Genomic DNA, 18,499 nt, shown 5'->3' with positions numbered 1-18,499 from the left:
TCTTATTGTTACTTGGGAAACAAGATACCAGTACATTCAGTAGATTCTCACAAATCCAACAAGACCAAGCATTCATGATATGCACACTCTTAAGGCTATGAAATTGGGCTATTAGTAAAAAACCTGGATTCATCTTTTTAGTCACATAGCACTACTATTATTCTGAACACTACTGTATGTGGCATATGGATGGTGTCTTTGCCCACAGGCACCAGGGCTGCTGATGCATATCCCTTTATGTGCACATTTTCTGTCCTCAGTTGGAAGTAGACTGCCAGTTCATTGACTTTGGATCGCATGTGGTGGGGCAGACTATTTCACGAACTATAACCTTGACCAACAAGGGTGCGCTGCCTACCCACTTCATCATGGACACATCTGGATGCCTCAGTCCAGAGGCAGTCCAGATGCCATCTCTCATCTCTGCCACCACAATCCAGGTTGGACTGTCAATGTGTACTTCATTTTCCTGTTTCATTGAAGTTCAAATGGCATGTAATAGTGTGTTTTACATAACTAAGTGTTGTCCGTAAACTAGCCACATATAAAAATAAAAAGGAAGAAAAGGTATTCATTTAAAAATGCAAGAGATGTTTTTTTGAATCACAAACACAAATTTTGCTATTAAAGCAAAAAGCAATAAAATTGTCAGTATATGTGTACAGGTATTCAAGATGTATTGCTAAATTTTCATTTATCCATATTTCCAGAGTATAAGTCGTATTTGTCTGTGTTATTGGCTCTTTAATTTGGAGTTTTGTGCATTGATGCAGTGTTTTTAGAAGCATTTAATCTTTTATTATTGGAGTTTATTTTGTAGTGCTTTGTTTCCTCAGAAAACACCTATATACTGTAAACTATTATTATCATTATCATTATTAAAAATCTTTGATTTTTCAGAATGTAAGTTGCAGTGGAGTATAAGTTGCAGGACCTCCCGAACTACAAAAAAAAACATGGATTTTACTCTGGAAAATATGGCATATTTAAAGTCTAAAAGTCCCTGAACTTTGCCTCTACAAGTAGTGTTGATCCAAGCAGGGCACTGACTGTGACATCACAGGTTCAACCTCCTCAGTCTGACTCTGCACTTAAAACAATGACTGAGAGAGACAGCAACGGTGTACAGTATTTTTGTATCTGGAGTATCAGAATGAGACTTTCCATATTGACAGCTCTGCAATAAAAGGTCCACAACTGACGTTTCTGCAACAAGGCACAGTGCTGAATTTAAGCTATGACTGAAAAATTATTTATACCCACCTGAATGGAATAAGTCGAACCACATTCGGGAAGTGTCAAGGTGCATTCCAAACAGTCGGGCACAGTCGTGCGATCAGCCAGAATGTTGAGCACATGCACCCAACTGTCGAGGTGCATTTGAGGTGGAAATATATCGAACAGCAGTCGAGGTGGAGTCTAACTGCATTCTGACGGTGTTCTAAATATCCTCACAATGTCAAAAACAGCATTCGCATTTTAAGGCAGTTCGCCATGGGACAGGCACGTCAGCTCCTGTCAGCATGTCCAGATTATGGCAGGATGAGCCGGACTTCACCCCAGTGCATCCCATTTGGTATGTGCAAAGGAAATATAGTAATGTGCAAAGTCTGTGGCATGCAATCTTTATGTGCACCAGACGTGAACAATGCACAACCACACCGAAAACACAGTGTGTGTTACTGCAAATCAAAGCATCTCAGAGCGCGCGGCTGAACGGGCTGTTACATCCATAATTGGGATGATATTACACATACACTGACATCCCCACTTATGTGTTAGATAATGTGTCTGTAATATGTTTAACATGGCTGACACCCCCGTCAAATGTGTTGCGCTGTGGGCAGTGCGTCACAGAGCTGCACTGTGAGCTGTTATGTCAGATGGATGACTGGCCCCACTGTGAGTGGTCATGTCAGCTGTATGACCAGCTGCGTGGTGAGCGGTCATGTCAGCTGCATGACCGGTCCACGCCGTGCATTAGCACATAGCAGGTGATCGCACCGCTGCGGTGTGCGTGAGGCTTGATCAGATGATTGCCTTGGTGCTCATGTGTGGGCTCACACCATCTGATCACTTTGCTGCACGTGCCTTAACACTCATCATCTGATCGCCATGCTGTACGTGCCTGAGTGCTCATCATCTGGTTGTTTCGCTGCCCGTTCCTGGGCTTTCATCATCTGATAGCTTTGCTGCACATGCGTGAGCTGTCATTATCTGATTCCTTTGCTCCACATGCGTGAGCTGTCATCATCTGATCGCTTTTCTGGGCATGTGTGACCTGTCGTCATCTGATCACTTTGCTGCATGTGCCTGAGTGCTCATCATTTGATCACTGTGCGAGCATGAGCTGTCATCATGCTACACGTGCATGTGGCTGGATCATCTGATCGCTTCAGTGCTCCTATGTAGGACCACATCTGATCACGTCAGGGCACGTGCGTAAGCTCGTCTATACAGTGGAGCATCCGGCTGTCCACTAAACAGCTGATTTCCTGGAGAAAGAGAGAGAGAGAGAATGTGTGTGTGTGTGAGAGAGAGAGGGAGAGAGGGACAGCTCGTGCAACAGATATACAGATCCATATGTGGATCTGAACACATGATATATTCCTCAAAATACATATTGTGTCTCCAGGTGATATACGGCCAGTAAATGATGGCATTTGTAATGATGTTGTGGTGATGACAATTGTACCCTGTACCTGCTGTGGGGAGGACCATTCTGGCTGGATGTGATGTGGCCTGCTTCGAATTCACCCCTGAGAGCGATTAGATTGTTTTGTATGCTGTTGAGGTGTTGTCTCGAATATTGCGATTGCAGTCAGTTTGCTGTTAGACAGTCAACAGGCAGTCAGACAGCACTTCATCGTTCGACATTTTTCCATCTCAAATGCGCCTTTACAGTAGAGCGCATGTGCTCTGCATTCGGTCTGACCGCGCAACTGTGCCCGACTGTCAGAATGCTGTCCAATGTTTTCAACTGCACCTCGACACTTCCCGAATGTACGTAGGTCAAATTTCCATTCTGACGGCATTCAGGCTCATTTAGCCTCTGGTGTGACGGAGGTATTATTCTTACTGCATTCTGACAGCATTTTGGTTGTTGTACTGTGTTCCACCTACATTCAAACTGCATTTGGGAGCTGTTATGCATGGCATGTGCAGGGATCATTCAAGGCACAATCTCATTATTTGGACGGCATTCTTGCACATTTCTTATTCCGTCCCAGATGTGGCACAAATTGTGGGTTTTTTCCCCATTTGGCCTGATTTGGCTTCAGTCGTGCTCATTCTTGCTAAGTGTGATGGGGCCTTAACTATGTTACAGGCAACAGCATTTTCTGATTTGAAATTACTTGTTGCTACATTTTAATTGTCCTCACATTATCTGCCAGGATTAAATATGGCTGACCCTACTGGTTTGTACAGCATTTTTGTTTAAATACTTTGTGGATCAGTCAGTCATTCGTTTATCAATATTTTATAGCCACAGTATCAGATCTTCTAATCCAAGCCTTCAGTCTGGGAAAAATAAAGCTTAGACAGCTTTTGAATGAGTACTATAATTACAAAATAGTAGATAATAATAATAATGAAAGATATCTTAAGACTGCAAAATGTCAAATGACAAGTGTAAGGAATGAGAAATATTAGTTATAATGTGGAAAACAATGCTGATTGAATGACAAAATATTCATTCCCCACATGAAGACAGTTTGAAAATTAATGTGCCTGTGTTGTTGACTGACAGGATGCTAACAGGCAAACCTTGACATTGAACAGCCAGAAGAGTTCCTCTTACATGGCTGTTGGAGAAGTTCAACCAGAGCAAGTTGGTCAGGAGCAATCTACGGCTTTGCCACAAAAGCAGTCAGGTAAAGCTAACACATACTGAACAATGAAACTCAAAGGTACAGTTCTGTGATCAGGAAAGCCACCCTGATCACAGAGGATCCCTCTCACCCCCTCTACGACTCATTCCAGTTACTGCCATCAGGCAGACGTTACAAAGAAACAATGACCTGGAAATAAATAATTAATTTCCTTTGCAATAACAACCTTCAATAATTTAAAATAACCCTACCAGTTGCTGTTTCGAACATACTCTTTTAATGTCTGTATTTGTGTTTACATGTGATTTAAGTGTGTTTTAATGCACTCCAAAAAATGACTCATTGGAACTCACTGAACTCAATTCAATTATGTGCAGGGATTTCCATCTAATAAATAAATGTAGCCGCAACTCAAAAAAGCACATCCGTGCAAGATAATTAAATTTAATTTAATTTCATTGGGACTAAATATATTCATTAGATGGAAATCCAATCCAATGAGTCAATTTTTTGAGTGTGTAAAGGCACCTTAACACTTGCATGCACTTGATCCCCACACTGGCACGCAATTCGTCATGCCAGTCCATCCCATTTTGGCCCACCTTTGTCCCACTGGAGACCATGCTTTGTCCTGCTTGACTGCACGCTATATGAAATAATCATTTCATAGCCCATGATGCATTTTCACTCAGAATTTGGCTGATGAAACCATTCTTTCATCGCTCCCAGAATCATAGAGAAATTCAGAAATACAGTTGCAGGTTGTCTTGTGCGAGTCGTGCGGTGGAGAACACATTTGGAATCTCATCTCAAAGGTAATATTTATAATATGTATATGTCGCGGACATGATCGAGCGAAACTCTTCAGCATCTCACCATGTCATTTACTGTAGGTCCTTCAGACTTTTTTTGAGCAAATGCTTCTGGGGAGCATTGGCATGGCTAAAAACTATCATTTTGCTCTAAAATTCTGGAAAAGGTGCTTTCACGGAAGCTCGTGGACCCCCTTACTGAGAATAATCTTTTTGAGCCACTGCAGTCTGCTTTTAGAAAATATTATTCCACAGAGACAGCTCTCACTAAAGTGGTGAATGATCTTCTGCTTGCAGTGGATTCGGATACCACTACACTATGGTTCTGGTCCTGTTAGATTTTTGTGCTGCGTTTGATACTGTGGATCATCATATTATACTTGATAGCATGGGGCGCAATATAGTGGGGGATGGGGGGGACATGTCCCCCCCACCTTTTCACCAGGGGGGCAGAATAAGTTATGTCCCCCCCCCACCTCTGACATATATGTGTGTACTTGAAACATGCTATGCCAGTCTTATGTACAAACCATGTCCGTCTTATGTGCAAAACAATGTCAGAATAGTATCTTTGTTTCTGCAAGTTTGTATTTTTAGCAGCATTGACTTGTTTACAACACCTGTTTCTTGTTTGTCACATTCGGAATTTTCTGGGACTGCATTTGCCCAGATTTGAAACCAAAAATAGTTGCCCTATGTACGAGCCTGGGCTCTGCATTCTCAGGGTGCAGTACTACTTTGTGTCTCTACTGTGAATAAAAAGTCTGCGGGTCAAAGAGCATTCTCTTGTCGTGCCCCTGTTCTTGGAATGATCTCCTTGATTCAATAAAACAGTCACATAATGTAGAGACGTTCGAGTCCAGACTTAAGACATACTTATTTTCCCTTTCGTATTGCTAGCATACTGGCATAGTATGTTACTATGCTTTTTACCATTTTAAATGAATTTTATTAGGAAACGGAGCGGGCCGTGGCCTCAACTTTATCTAAAGTCTGGGTCTTTTAGTGAAGCTTAGAGCTAGTGGCCTGCGATCACATAGTATTTCTTCCGTTTTTCTGTTTCTTAATGCTAACAAATTATGCTGTATTAGGTTGTCTTTCCAATGCCTGATTCTGTGTTTTTCCTCTCTGTTCGCGGTGTGGCTCCATCCAGGATGGGTGTGGTGTCTACTTCTGTAACCCTCCCATACTGTGCACTGGCAAAATGTCCTGTATATTTGTTTTGTAAATTGTTTTGTCAATTGTGTTGGTTGCTTGGCCCAAGCAGAGGGTCACCCCTTTGAGTCTGGCCTGCTTGAGGTTTCTTCCTCAAATCATCAGAGGGAGATTTTCTCTTACCACTGTCACCTGTGTGTTGGTAAGGTTAGACCATACTTGTGTGAAGTGCCTTGAGAAACTTTGTTGTGATTTGGTGCTATATAAATTTAAATAAATTGAAAATTGAGAAGAAAAAAAAATATATATATATATATATAAGGCGACCCAAATTAAAGAAGAAATACTGCTACTAATAACCTGGACCTCATTTCTGGTATAAAATACGGTAGTTTACTCACCGATATAACTCTGGAGTCCGTGGTTCAGACGATATGTTCAGATTCAAGTCTCAAATATTTTTCTTCTACTAAGGTTAATTAGAACTTCTTGTGGTACAAGAAGAACTTCTTGTGGCCAAATACTGTACAGGAAGGACCGAGCAGTCAATATGGGTCACCGATTTCAAAATATAGTTCTTTTCAAACCGTTAGTCATCTGTGTCCAATCAGATTTTAGGGGAGTCCAGCACAACTCTGGCCTCTGCTCTAGCACCACCCTTGCTGCTAGGGAGAGTTCAACATTTGACATTTCCTGTTTCACTGTGGACTCAAAATTTGGCACTTCCTGTTTCAGTCTCAAGTTATCACTGAATTCCCATGAGATCCCATGAGATTTCATCTCGTTGGATCAAGGAAGTGTTCAACATTTGACATTTCTTGTTTCACTGTGGACTGAAAATTTGGCACTTCCTGTTTGGGTCTCCCTGTACCATGAGCGAGTTTCACTTCGCTCGTAATACGTATACGAGGTCTATTAGAAAAGTATCCGACCTTATTATTTTTTTCAAAAACCATATGGATTTGAATCACGTGTGATTACATCAGACATGCTTGAACCCTCGTGGGCATGCGAGAGTTTTTTCACTTCTGTCAGTTACGTCATTCGCCTGTGGGCAGTCTTTGAGTGAGGAGTCGCCCACCCTCTCGTCGATTTTTTCATTGTTTAGGAATGGCTCAGAGACTGCTGCTTTGTTTGATTCGAAATTTTTTCAAAACTGTAAGGCACAACTGAGTGGACACCATTCGATAAATTCAGCTGGTTTTCGGTAAAAATCTTAATGGCTGATGAGAGATTTTGGTCTGGCAGTGTCGCCGTAAGGACGGCCCACGGCACCTGACGGCGATCTGCGCTTCGAGGCGGCAGCGTCTCGCCGTTTCAAGTTGAAAACTTCCACATTTCAGGCTCTGTTGACCCAGTAAGTCATCACAGAACAGAGAACTTCAGAAGAAGTCGGCATGAGGAGTTTATTCGGACATTCCATTGTTAACGGACATTTTGTAATGAAAGAACGTGCGGGCAGAGTCGCATGTCGGGCCAGACCCGACAGCGGGGGGTCGTGACAGGAAAAACACCTCAGTTGGAAACCTTAATGGGCAAGTTGGAACATGCCCAAGCTGTTAAACAATTTCTCAGTTACTCACTTGTTGAAAGCCATCAAAAGCCGCCTGAATTTTACAAATGGTTTTCAACATGGAGGTGTTTTTCCTGTCGCAGCGCACACAGATTTGCCGAGTCGTCACGGAAACGACTCAGTGAATTTGCGCGCACGTCTTTCATTAAAAATGTCCTTAAACAGTGGAATGTCCGCATAAAGTCCTCATGCCGGCCTCTTCTGAATCTTCTCTGTTCTCTCATGACGTCCTGGGTGAATTAAGCCTTAAATTAGGATGTTTTCAGGTCGAAACAGGCCGACGACGGCGCCTGGAAGCGCTGCACGACGTCCCGCTCCATGGGAAGTCCTTACACTGACAGAAACACCCCATAATCTCTCATCAGCCGTTAAACTTTTCACCGAAAACCAGCTTAATTTCTCGAATAGTGTCCACTCGGATATTCCTCACAGGTCCAGAAAAGTTTTGATAAAGCAACGCACGCCGTCTCGAGCAGCGTGTGAAACAAAGGAATTCAGCCGAGAGGGCGGGACCACATCTCACTCAAGGCCTGCCCACAGGGAAATGACGTCACCAACACGCGTGAAAAAACTCACGCATGTGCACGAGGGTTCAAGCATGATTGGTGTAATCGCACGTCATTCAAATCCATATAGTTAAAAAAATAAATAAAAGGGTCGGTTTATTATCTAATAGACATCGTATGTTGTAATGGATTGGTACAACGTATAATAGTTGCATTTTTATTCCCTCTCATGAGTTTGATCATGTATCTGTAAAATATTATTTATCATAGACGGAACATCTCGTCGTAATTGTTTATATGTGCTGCACACAATGACACGCATTGAGATGCAGTGTTTTTGAATAGATTGCAGTGTTCTTGACTAGTTCATGAAATTAATGCATGCCAGGAGTTTTGAACATTTCAAAATTTTCTTTGCACACTGGCACACAGCCACACACAGTTTACACACAGTATACAACAGTTTCACTGGCATGCCAGATTGCATGCCAGTGAGGGGATCAAATTCGTAGAAGTGTCAAGGCACCTTAAGTTGTATTTCTTGCTTTGCTGAGCCATGTCAAATTTCTGTCCCCTCCGTGCAGACAATGTTTGTCTGTCTGTCTGTCTATATTAGTAATAGTGATGACAGTAAATCAAGTGCCACTTGCCCCACCCATGAACATGATTTTATGTTGTCTTGATGAAAGTCATGTTTGAAGAACAAATTATATTGTGCACTTAACTTAGAATTTTAACCCCTTAACGCCCATCATCGCATATATGCTACAATCTCTGACTCAAATATGCAACTTACCAAATTGACCTGTATGCCCGTTGTCGCAAATTTGCAACATACCATCATTATTATTATAACATTATAACATAAAGTCATTACCAGAATACCCATTATTACTATCTAGCTTTTGTGCAAAAGTGAAATTAATAATCTCAGCATTATTTACCATCTACTTAAAGGCAAAAACACACACAAAACATTTTTTTATATACAGCTATATAAATTCGGGCGTTAAGGGGTTAAGTGGAAACAACATTTTTCGAGCATTTATGATTTTACAGTGAAATAAATAATGATGGAATTTTATTTCAGCTTTCAGGTGTGCTCAGTCACACCTACAGTCAATGTAAGAGTAAATGCTTGGACATGTTATTTTATTTATTTGGTTAGTTTATTTACTTTTCAGTTCAGTCCACACTTTTTTCCATGGGTTTCAAGTCAGGGTTTTGGGATGGCCGCTCCAGCACTTTCACTTTATTGGTCACAATTGTGGAAGAATTTTGGGATTTTTTTTTCCTGTTGGAAGAAGTTTTATTTTTAAGTGTTAAGTGTATTTTCAGACTGTGCCTGATGATGTGACCAAGGTGAGCGCCTTAAAGCAATAACTCATGATTGATTTAATCTTTCACAATACACACACACAAACAATACCATCTTTTGAAATTGCTAACATCACATACCACAGTGCTAACAGCTCACATTAGCATGACCAAATCACTTCTCTGTGAGCACTTTATTACATATTTCTGCAAAAAAAATATGGCTTGTTATGCACATGGCTACACTCACACACACACACACACACTCACACACACACAAAGATACTGTGGGAACAGATGGGTTAACATGACTTTTGTTTCTTGCGCAGTGACATATGGAAAGGGTAAAAACAAAACATTCTGAAATCATTTTCCAAATCTGTACCATGCAGGATATCATACTTTAGATGACCTATCCAAAGAAAAAAAAAGTCACGTAATAAAACAGCTACATCAGTAACCTGTCAGATGCCATGCTGTTGCTTGCTTGCATGCTTCAGGTCCTTTGGTATCCACACTGATTTGTTCTGTCAAAACAAACGCCACTCTGCAGGTTTTGCAGTTTAATCGTGTGTGTGTGTGTGTGTGTGTGTGTGTGTGTGTGTGTGTGCACGTGCATGCGGGCATACCAGATTCTACAGAACCAGAGACAGCATGCAGCGCTGATGTATCTTCTGTTGCTGATGGCCAGAGCACAGCTGTCTTCGGTGATATACGTTTTGGACGTGTAAGTGTTAACACCTCAATACACAGTGAAACTGATAGTTGCGGTGGTAAAGATGCAGTTTGACAGGACGTCCTCACAGATTTCTATACATAAACACATTTTTCACAAATTGCAATAATTGGAGGGAAAATAAATATTTGAGAATGTATTGATTTTTGCAGTGAGTGACTAAAGTGGATCTGCCAAATTTAACTCCATAAAAAAACACTGCTTTTAAATTTTGGGTTTAGCTAGAGGACCATTGAGCCTCCATTTTCAGGCCATTTTGTCATTTTTTTTTAACATTAAAGAAGGATTTTTTTATGTTATGTGGAGTGCCCTGATGAAGGCCAATTGACTGAAAGCTTGGTTAAAAAAGAAATTTAAAAGAATTGCTTGGATTATAAGTGTGAAAATCCTTATAATGAATTATGTTCGTTTTGTTTTTGGCACCTGAATGATCATGAGTGCAGTGTACAGCTTTAAAACTTAGTCTTTTAATATGCAAAATAAAATAAAGGCAGAAAGGTATATCATTTATACAATAAAGACTGAATTTTAACAATAACAAATCCCTTGTTCTTCAGAATTCTGAAGAACAAGGGATTTGTTTTTAATATGCATCATTATACAAATAATATATTTTCATGAGTGCAATGGTAAGAATATTTTGTCAGGTATAAAATGAAATGTTCCATTCAACGAGGTGCTGTTGTGTGGGCCGCCAGAAGAGGAGGTACTGCTGGCCCACCACCAGAGGGCGCCCTGCCTGGAGTGCGGGCTCCAGGCACCAGAGGGCGCAGCCGCCTCACAGGAGCAGCTAGGGTGACAGCTGTCACGCATCACGTGCAACAGCTGTTACCAATCAGCAGGGGTACATCAGCAGGACGATGTCTCAACCTCTTGGCCGAGATATCGTTCTACCTGGAAGGTAATATTCTCAGCTGACTGCTTGACAGTAACCTTTTGTGATTTTTGTGAGTGATAACAGACCTTTTTTCCAACGAGAGGTGGAGGTAGCTTTCCTGCCGTGCGGATTACTGGGTGCAAACGCGCCCACCTTTAATTGTGTTTTTGTTCCTCGCCAGCAGTACCAGGTCCGACACGCGGAGGCAGTGGCCACCTGGGAGTTCGGGACTTGGCGGCTCCAGTATTCCCGGGGTCTGGTGGCGGAGGAAATCGTGTGGTTCCGGTTCTACTTTGGACAGGTGTCTCCTATCTTCGAGCCTGCCCACACGACAACCTTTGGAATTGATTCTGATCTATTGTTGTAATCTGTTGTATTTGTTGTGCACATTCACAACAGTAAAGTGTTTGTTATTTGACCTACTCCATTGTCCGTTCCTTTGCGCCCCCTGTTGTGGGTCCGTGTACCGACACTTTCCCAACAGGTGCAGCTGAATTGAATTTAACATTTCATCTTTCACCAAATTGCACAAATGAAAAAACATTCATTATTTGTTCTGTATAACATCTAAAACAGATACTTGTCATTTCATACTTTATTAATTTATAAACAAGAGAAACAGTACTTACATTTTGGTGTGTGTCACTGGTCCTTTGAGGTCAAGAGGTTCCAAGCAGTCCAATACGAACTATAAGTAGGCATTCAATCCAAAATTAAACTTATAATTAGTTATTAGTTATTAGTAATGGAACAGGCCTGTGCCTCAACTTTATCTAAATTTGGGGTCTGTTGGTGAAGCTTAGGGCAAGTGGTCGGTGATCACCTTTTTTCACCAATATTTTCTCTGCTTTTCTGTTGATTTAATGTTGATGAATTATAGCTTAGGTGTGGTTTTTCTGGCCGACTGATTCTGCTATTTTTCTCTCTGCGCTCTGCTCCAAGGCGAAATACGAGAGAGTGGCGTCTGTGGACAGAAGGATGATGGCAGGATCCCATGCCTGAAATTGTTGCAGCTGATATTTTGCTTTTTCCAAACTTTATAAAACTTTGTTAAACTTTGTAAAAGCCATGTAACTGTTAGAATGGCCTAGGCAGTGGGTCACCCCTTTGAATCTGGTCTGCTTGAGGTTTCTTCCTCAGTATCATCAGAGGGAGTTTTTCCTTATCACTGTCGCCTGTGTGTTTGCTCTAGGGGTTGGTAAGGATTCACCTTACTTGTGTGAAGTGCCTTGAGGCAACTTTGTTGTGAATTGGTGCAATATAAATGTAATAAATTGAATTAAATGTAATAAATTGAACATCTCTCATGGTATTAAAATGATGATGTAGTACGTACCTGATGCTATGCATTGACTTCTTCGTGTACAGACTGCCGTCTGCTTTCCTCAATCCAGCGAAAAATCGGGACAGAAATTTGTTTAGCTCTTCATCCAACAGCACTTCTACTTCAGCTAGAGATGCCCCAGTGAATACTGCAAATGCCTCCAGATAGCTTATGGCATACTAGATTTGTTTTGTGTGTGTGTGTGTGTGTGTGCGTGTTTGTGTTAGAAGAATGAGCACCTTCAATAAGCTCATTCAAATCATCATTTGTCACCAAAACAAACCCTGCCATGTTTGTTTTTAAAATAAGCACCGTCGCCATGTTTTACATTAAGATGGTTGTGGCGTGCAATGATACAAAATGTATGGAACCAAAATTGCACGGTAAATGTAACAAAATTGCAAATGGGGCAAATGATCAATATCACGTGACATACGAGGTCTATTAGATAATAAACCGACCTTTTTATTTTTTCAAAAACTATATGGATTTGAAATACGTGCGATTACACCAATCATGATTGAACCCTCGTGCGCATGCGTGAGTTTTTTCACGCGTGTCAGTGACGTCATTTCCCTGTGGGCAGGCCTTGAATGAGATGTGGTCCCGCCCTCTCGGCTGAATTTCTTTGTTTCACACACTGCTCGAGACGGCGCGCGTTGCTTTATCAAACTTTTTTCTGGACCTGTGAGGAATATCCGAGTGGACACTATTCGCAAAATTAAGCTGGTTTTCGTTGAAAAGTTTAACGGCTGATGAGAGATTATGGGGTGTTTCTGTCGGTGTAAGGACTTCCCACGGAGCGGGACGTCGTGCAGCGCTTCCAGGCGCCGTCGTCGGCCTGTTTCGACCTGAAAACAACCTAATTTAAGGCTTAATTCACCCAGGACATCGTGAGAGAACAGAGAAGATTCAGAAGAGGCTGACATGAGGACTTTATGCGGACATTCCACTGTTTAAGGACATTTTTTAATGAAAGACGTGCGCGCAAATTCGCCGAGTCGTTTCTGTGACGACTCGGCAAATCTGTGCGCGCCGCGACAGGAAAAACACCTCCGTGTTGAAAACCATTTGTAAAATTCAGGCAGCTTTTGATGGCTTTCAACAAGTGAGTAACTGAGTAATTGTTTAACAGCATGGGCATGTTCCAACTTGCCCGTTAAGGTTTCCAACGGAGGTGTTTTTCCTGTCGCGACCCCCCGCGGTCGGGTCCGGCCCGAAATGCGACTACTCGCACGTTCTTTCATTACAAAATGTCCGTTAACAATGGAATGTCCGAATAAACTCCTCATGCCGACTTCTTCTGAAAGTTCTCTGTTCTCTGACGACTTCCTGGGTCAACAGAGCCTGAAATGTGGAAGTTTTCAACTTGAAACAGCGAGACGCTGCCGCCTCGAAGCGCAGATCGCCATCAGGCGCCGTGGGCCGTCCTTACGGCGACACTACCAGACCAAAATCTTTCATCAGCCGTTAAAATCTTTACCGGAAAACCAGCTGAATGTATCGAATGGGTGTCCACATCATTGTGACTTACAGTTTGGAAAAAATTTTGATCAAACAAAGCAGCAGTCTCTGAGCCATTCCTAAACAATGAAAAAATCGACGACGAGGGTGGGCGACTCCTCACTCAAGACTGCCCACAGGCGAATGACGTAACCGACAGGCGTGAAAAAACTCTCTGCATGCCCACGAGGGTTCAAGCATGTCTGATGTAATCACACGTGATTCAAATCCATATGGTTTTTGAAAAAAAATAATAAGGTCGGATACTTTCTAATAGACCTCGGTACAAACCAACAATCAAATGACAAGGATCTATTTAGGCACTATATAAAATAGCATGACAGATAAGTGACAGCACTTGACTGTATAAACATGCCCGCCTGTCACATGCATGATGTTTGTTTGGCATGTTGTTTGACACCTATTACAGATATAACTGATCCAGGTGACTGAAACTCCACAGAGTTATAAATATACTCAGATTTGAAACTGGTCTCATAAATATCACACAAAATTCCATATTGTCATTGTCTAAAATGATGAAATTAGAATAATTGTTGCCAAGCAACAGACCATGTGTAAATAAAAATAAACAATGATCATGTAATTTTCTTGCTTTACATGTTATTTATACACTATTACCAGCCATCTGTGTATGTTTTGTGCACACCATGTGATGTTCTTAAAAGTCTGCAAAATCAGCACCCCCCACACTGCATGGGCTGGCGAATGTCAGTGGCAACATCAGTTCCACAGTTAGTTGTTGCCTAGCAATAGGCAGTGTGGATTTCAGCAGTGCAGTCAGGTGTCTTCAAACATATGGGTGATGTCTGCTAAGGGTAATAATGTGCAGACTGTGGTCGATTAACACTCACTGAGCTCAGTGTGTAGCGTTGGCACTGAATATCTCACATCACAATGTTGAGAAAAGAATCTCACCTTTGAACATACAAGATATGGTGATTCATTCTTTCTCAATAATTTTGATGTTGACTGTGGCCTCCACACAGTTTGATCAGCTGCAGAAATTTATCTCATTTGGTCTTTGGCTTTAGGAAAGGAATGAGGATTATATTGTACTTTAATTGATGAAGCCTGCGTGAATTCCTGCCATGTGTTCGACACCAAAGCTTTTCACATTTCTGTGCAGTTTCACAGCAGCACCATTTGGTTTTAATTCTCAGCACTGGCGTATTAAATAAACTAAGTACACATCAGCACATACAGTCAATTCTACTCACTTGCTTTTGGCACACACACTTCTGATGAAGCCAGTGTTTTACTCTGGCGTTTAGCACTGTTGTGTGCACTTTGTAGCCATGTGATATTCTGGAATTGTTAGGGTTCATTACATCTCTCTGGTGGGGGCTAATGGTGCATCACTGCTCCCTCTGCTTGTTATGGGGGATGGTGGGGTGGAGGAGAGTGTTGCATGCGCCTGCCTGATCACGCTATAGCATTGTCATTTTGAGGTGATATTTTCACACTATGTGGATGAAGGCTGGTGCCTGAAATGGCAGATTATCCATCAAACTATCATCATCCCACATTACTAATTCAGCTGCTGGGATGAAAACATTTGTCTCCTTTGTCTTCACTGTTGCCTTCACGATTTGGAGGAGAGCAGAAGCCCACATTGGCCCTTCATTGGACTGTGATGGCATTGCTTTTGAAGTTGGACATATGAGTGATTTCAGGCTTTTACACGTACAACCCCAATTCCAGTGAAGTTGGGACGTTGTGTAAAATGTAAATGGAAAAGAATACAATGATTTGCAAATCCTCTTCAACCTATATTCAATTGAATACACCACAAAGACAAGATATTTAATGTTCAAACTGATAAACTTCATTGTTTTTGTGCAAATATTTGCTCATTTTGAAATGGATGCCTGCAGCACATTTCAAAAAAGCTGTGACAGTGGTATGTTTACCACTATGTTACATCACCTTTCCTTCTAACAACACTCAATAAGCGTTTGGCAACTGAGGACACTAATTGTTGAAGCTTTATAGGTGGAATTCTTTCCCATTCTTGTTTGATGTACAACTTCATTTGTTCAACACCATTTGTTGCACCACACATTTTCAATGGGCGACAGGTCTGGACTGCTGGCAGGCCAGTCTAGTACCTGCACTCTTTTACTACAAAGCCACACTGTTATAACACAGAATGTGGCTTGGCATTGTCTTGCTGAAATAAGCAGGGACGTCCCTGAAAAAGATGTTGCTTGGATGGCAGCATGTGTTGCTCCAAAACCTGGAGGTACCTTTCAGCATTGATGGTGCCATCACCGATGTGTCAGTTGTCCATGCCATGGGCACTAACACACCCCCGTACCATCACAGATGCTGGCTTTTGAACTTTGTGCTGGTAACAATCTGGATGGTCTTTTTCCTTTTTTGTCCAGAGGACACGACATGATCCAAAAACAATTTGAAATGTGGACTCATCAAACCACAGCACACTTTTCCACTTTGCGTCTGTCCATTTCAAATGAGCTCGGGTGGCGTTTCTGGATGTTGTTGATGTATGGCTTTCACTTTGCATGGCAGAGTTTTAACTTGCACTTGTAGATGTAGCGATGAAATGTGTTAACTGACAGTGGTTTTGTGAAGTGTTCCTGAGCCCACATGGTAAGATCCTTTACACAATGGTTTCGGTTTTTAATCCAGTGTTGCCTGAGGGATCGAAGGTCACAGACATTCAATGTTGGTTTTCAGCATTGCAGTGTAGAAGAACGTGTAGAAAGTTCTCAAGATTCTCTGAATCTTCTGATTATATTATAGACTGTAGATGATGGAATACCTAAATTCCTTGAAATTGAATGTGGAGAAACATTGTTCTTAAACTGTTGGACTATTTTTTCACGCAGTTGTTCACAAAGTGATGATCCTCGCCCCATCTTTGCTTGTGAATGACTGGGAGTTTTGGGGATGCTCCTTTTATAACCAGTCATGACACTCACAATTAGTGTCCTCAGTTTCTAAATGCTTATTGAGTGTTGTCAGAAGGAAAGGTGATGTAACAAGTTCAAGTTCAAACAGAGAAAGATCAATAGATTGCCTATGCCACAGTGTTCAGAAATACTGATGGGAAAGTCAGGTAGTCATTTAAATAGATCATTGCCATTTGATTGGTATATTCTATGTCATTATTGTCATGCTATGTGTGTTACATTCATTTTTTTTATCCCATTTTATGAGTGACACCACTACTGTGCATTTTTGTAATGTTTGAGGTAGAGGTTCTTATTTAACATGGGTAGCCAACGAAAGCCTGAACCTTGTTTCCAGAACCTTGTCTCCCACTCCTCCCCAGCACTTCTGTTGAAAGTCTCAGTTGTGAATCAAACCCGGGTTACTGGCATCTCAGTCCAACCATTACGCCACCACCTCCCTATGTTTACCGTGCTTTTTTGCTTTTCACTCTGTTGCTTCATGAGCTTTTTGGAAACGTGCTTCCATGATACAAGGATGTTAAATCTAGCAGCAGCATTGTTCACAGAGACATCTTTAGTAGCTGTCAGATGAAGCATTGGACAAGTTCTATTCAAGATTTTTGTTTGACTTATGAAAGCAGACTTAAGCTCTTCGGGGGCCTGCCAGCTGGAATGATATGCTGGGTGCTCCAAGAAGAAACACCTCTCTACGTTTCAGTAAAATATCCAATGACACAACTCTATGTCTGTGTTATATCAAATTTACAAATAGTAAATGAATAGTGTACAAATAATGAATGTTTATGAGTGCAGTGGTAACAATATTTCATGAGGTGAAAGATAAAATGTTCCATTCATTATTTGTTTTATATAATACATAAAACAGATCCTTGTCATTTGATATTTCATTCATTCATAAACAAGAGAAAAGGGACTTACATTTTGGTGTTTGCCACAGGTCCTTTGAGGTCAAGAGGTTCCAAACAGTCCAACAACTTTAAATAGATATCCAATCCAAAATTGTTCCCAGTCAACTTGCAAAACAATCAGATAGTTCAAAAACAATTCAAATTTTTTTTCCAACCATGGAGACCCCATTGTGACCAGACTGCAACCACAGTGGGAGCCAGTGAGAGTGACGGCGAGCAGAGGCCATTTTTCGATCGCAGTGTAGTCGTGGACTAGGTGTAAACAGGGTGTATGTGGTCGCAGTGTGCAATGGTACAAAAAGTATGGAACGGAAATTGCACGGTAAATGGAACAAAATAAGCCAGTGGGACGAATGATCAACATCACGTGACATACAAACCACTAATCAAATGACAAGGATCCATTTAGGCGTTATATAAAATAGGATAGATGTTTATTGTCATTGCATTTCTGCAGTGAAACTCTGGAAGCACTTTTCAACAGCTATGAAAACAACGTTTTAGCAAGATGGACAGACGTCCTTAACTCCAAAAAGTGTGACATTGCAAAAGGTGCTTAATAACTTATAAAGGTGTTTAATGCTTAGTGAGGTAGGATAGTTTTAGATATGTACAAGACTATTATTTATTGCACATGTTGATATCCGTTACTGAATGTCTATGTCTGTGTTTGTGGGAGGGAACGAGGTGGGGTGATGGAGGCTACAGCTCTGTGGAAAAAGCTGTTCCTAGCCTCGGACAGTGGACTCATCTCTGTGCTTGTTCTGTTAGACCTCAGTGCTGCTTTTGATACTGTGACCATAAAATTTTATTACAGAGATTAGAGCATGCCATAGGTATTAAAGGCACTGCGCTGCGGGTGGTTTGAATCATATTTGTCTAAATAGATTACAATTTGTTCATGTAAATGGGGAATCTTCTTCACAGACTAAAGTTAATTATGGAGTTCCACAAGGTTCTGTGCTAGGACCATTTTATTCACTTTATACATG

General features: G+C 41.4%; 1 protein-coding gene across 1 annotated transcript in view; it reads left to right on the top strand.

The window, feature by feature from the left end:
• cfap74 (cilia and flagella associated protein 74) overlaps positions 1-18,499 on the top strand; it is a 434,220-nt gene that overhangs the window by 159,693 nt on the left and 256,028 nt on the right. Inside the window, 3 exon segments of the mRNA XM_034171458.1 lie at positions 261-440; positions 3,752-3,875; positions 9,829-9,923. Of these exon segments, the coding sequence (XP_034027349.1) occupies positions 261-440; positions 3,752-3,875; positions 9,829-9,923 (399 nt within the window).

Source organism: Thalassophryne amazonica, chromosome 6 (assembly GCF_902500255.1).
Source record: "Thalassophryne amazonica chromosome 6, fThaAma1.1, whole genome shotgun sequence".
Taxonomy (NCBI): domain Eukaryota; kingdom Metazoa; phylum Chordata; class Actinopteri; order Batrachoidiformes; family Batrachoididae; genus Thalassophryne; species Thalassophryne amazonica.
Note: the sequence above shows the minus strand (reverse complement) of the source record. Positions and strands in the feature narration are given on the sequence as shown.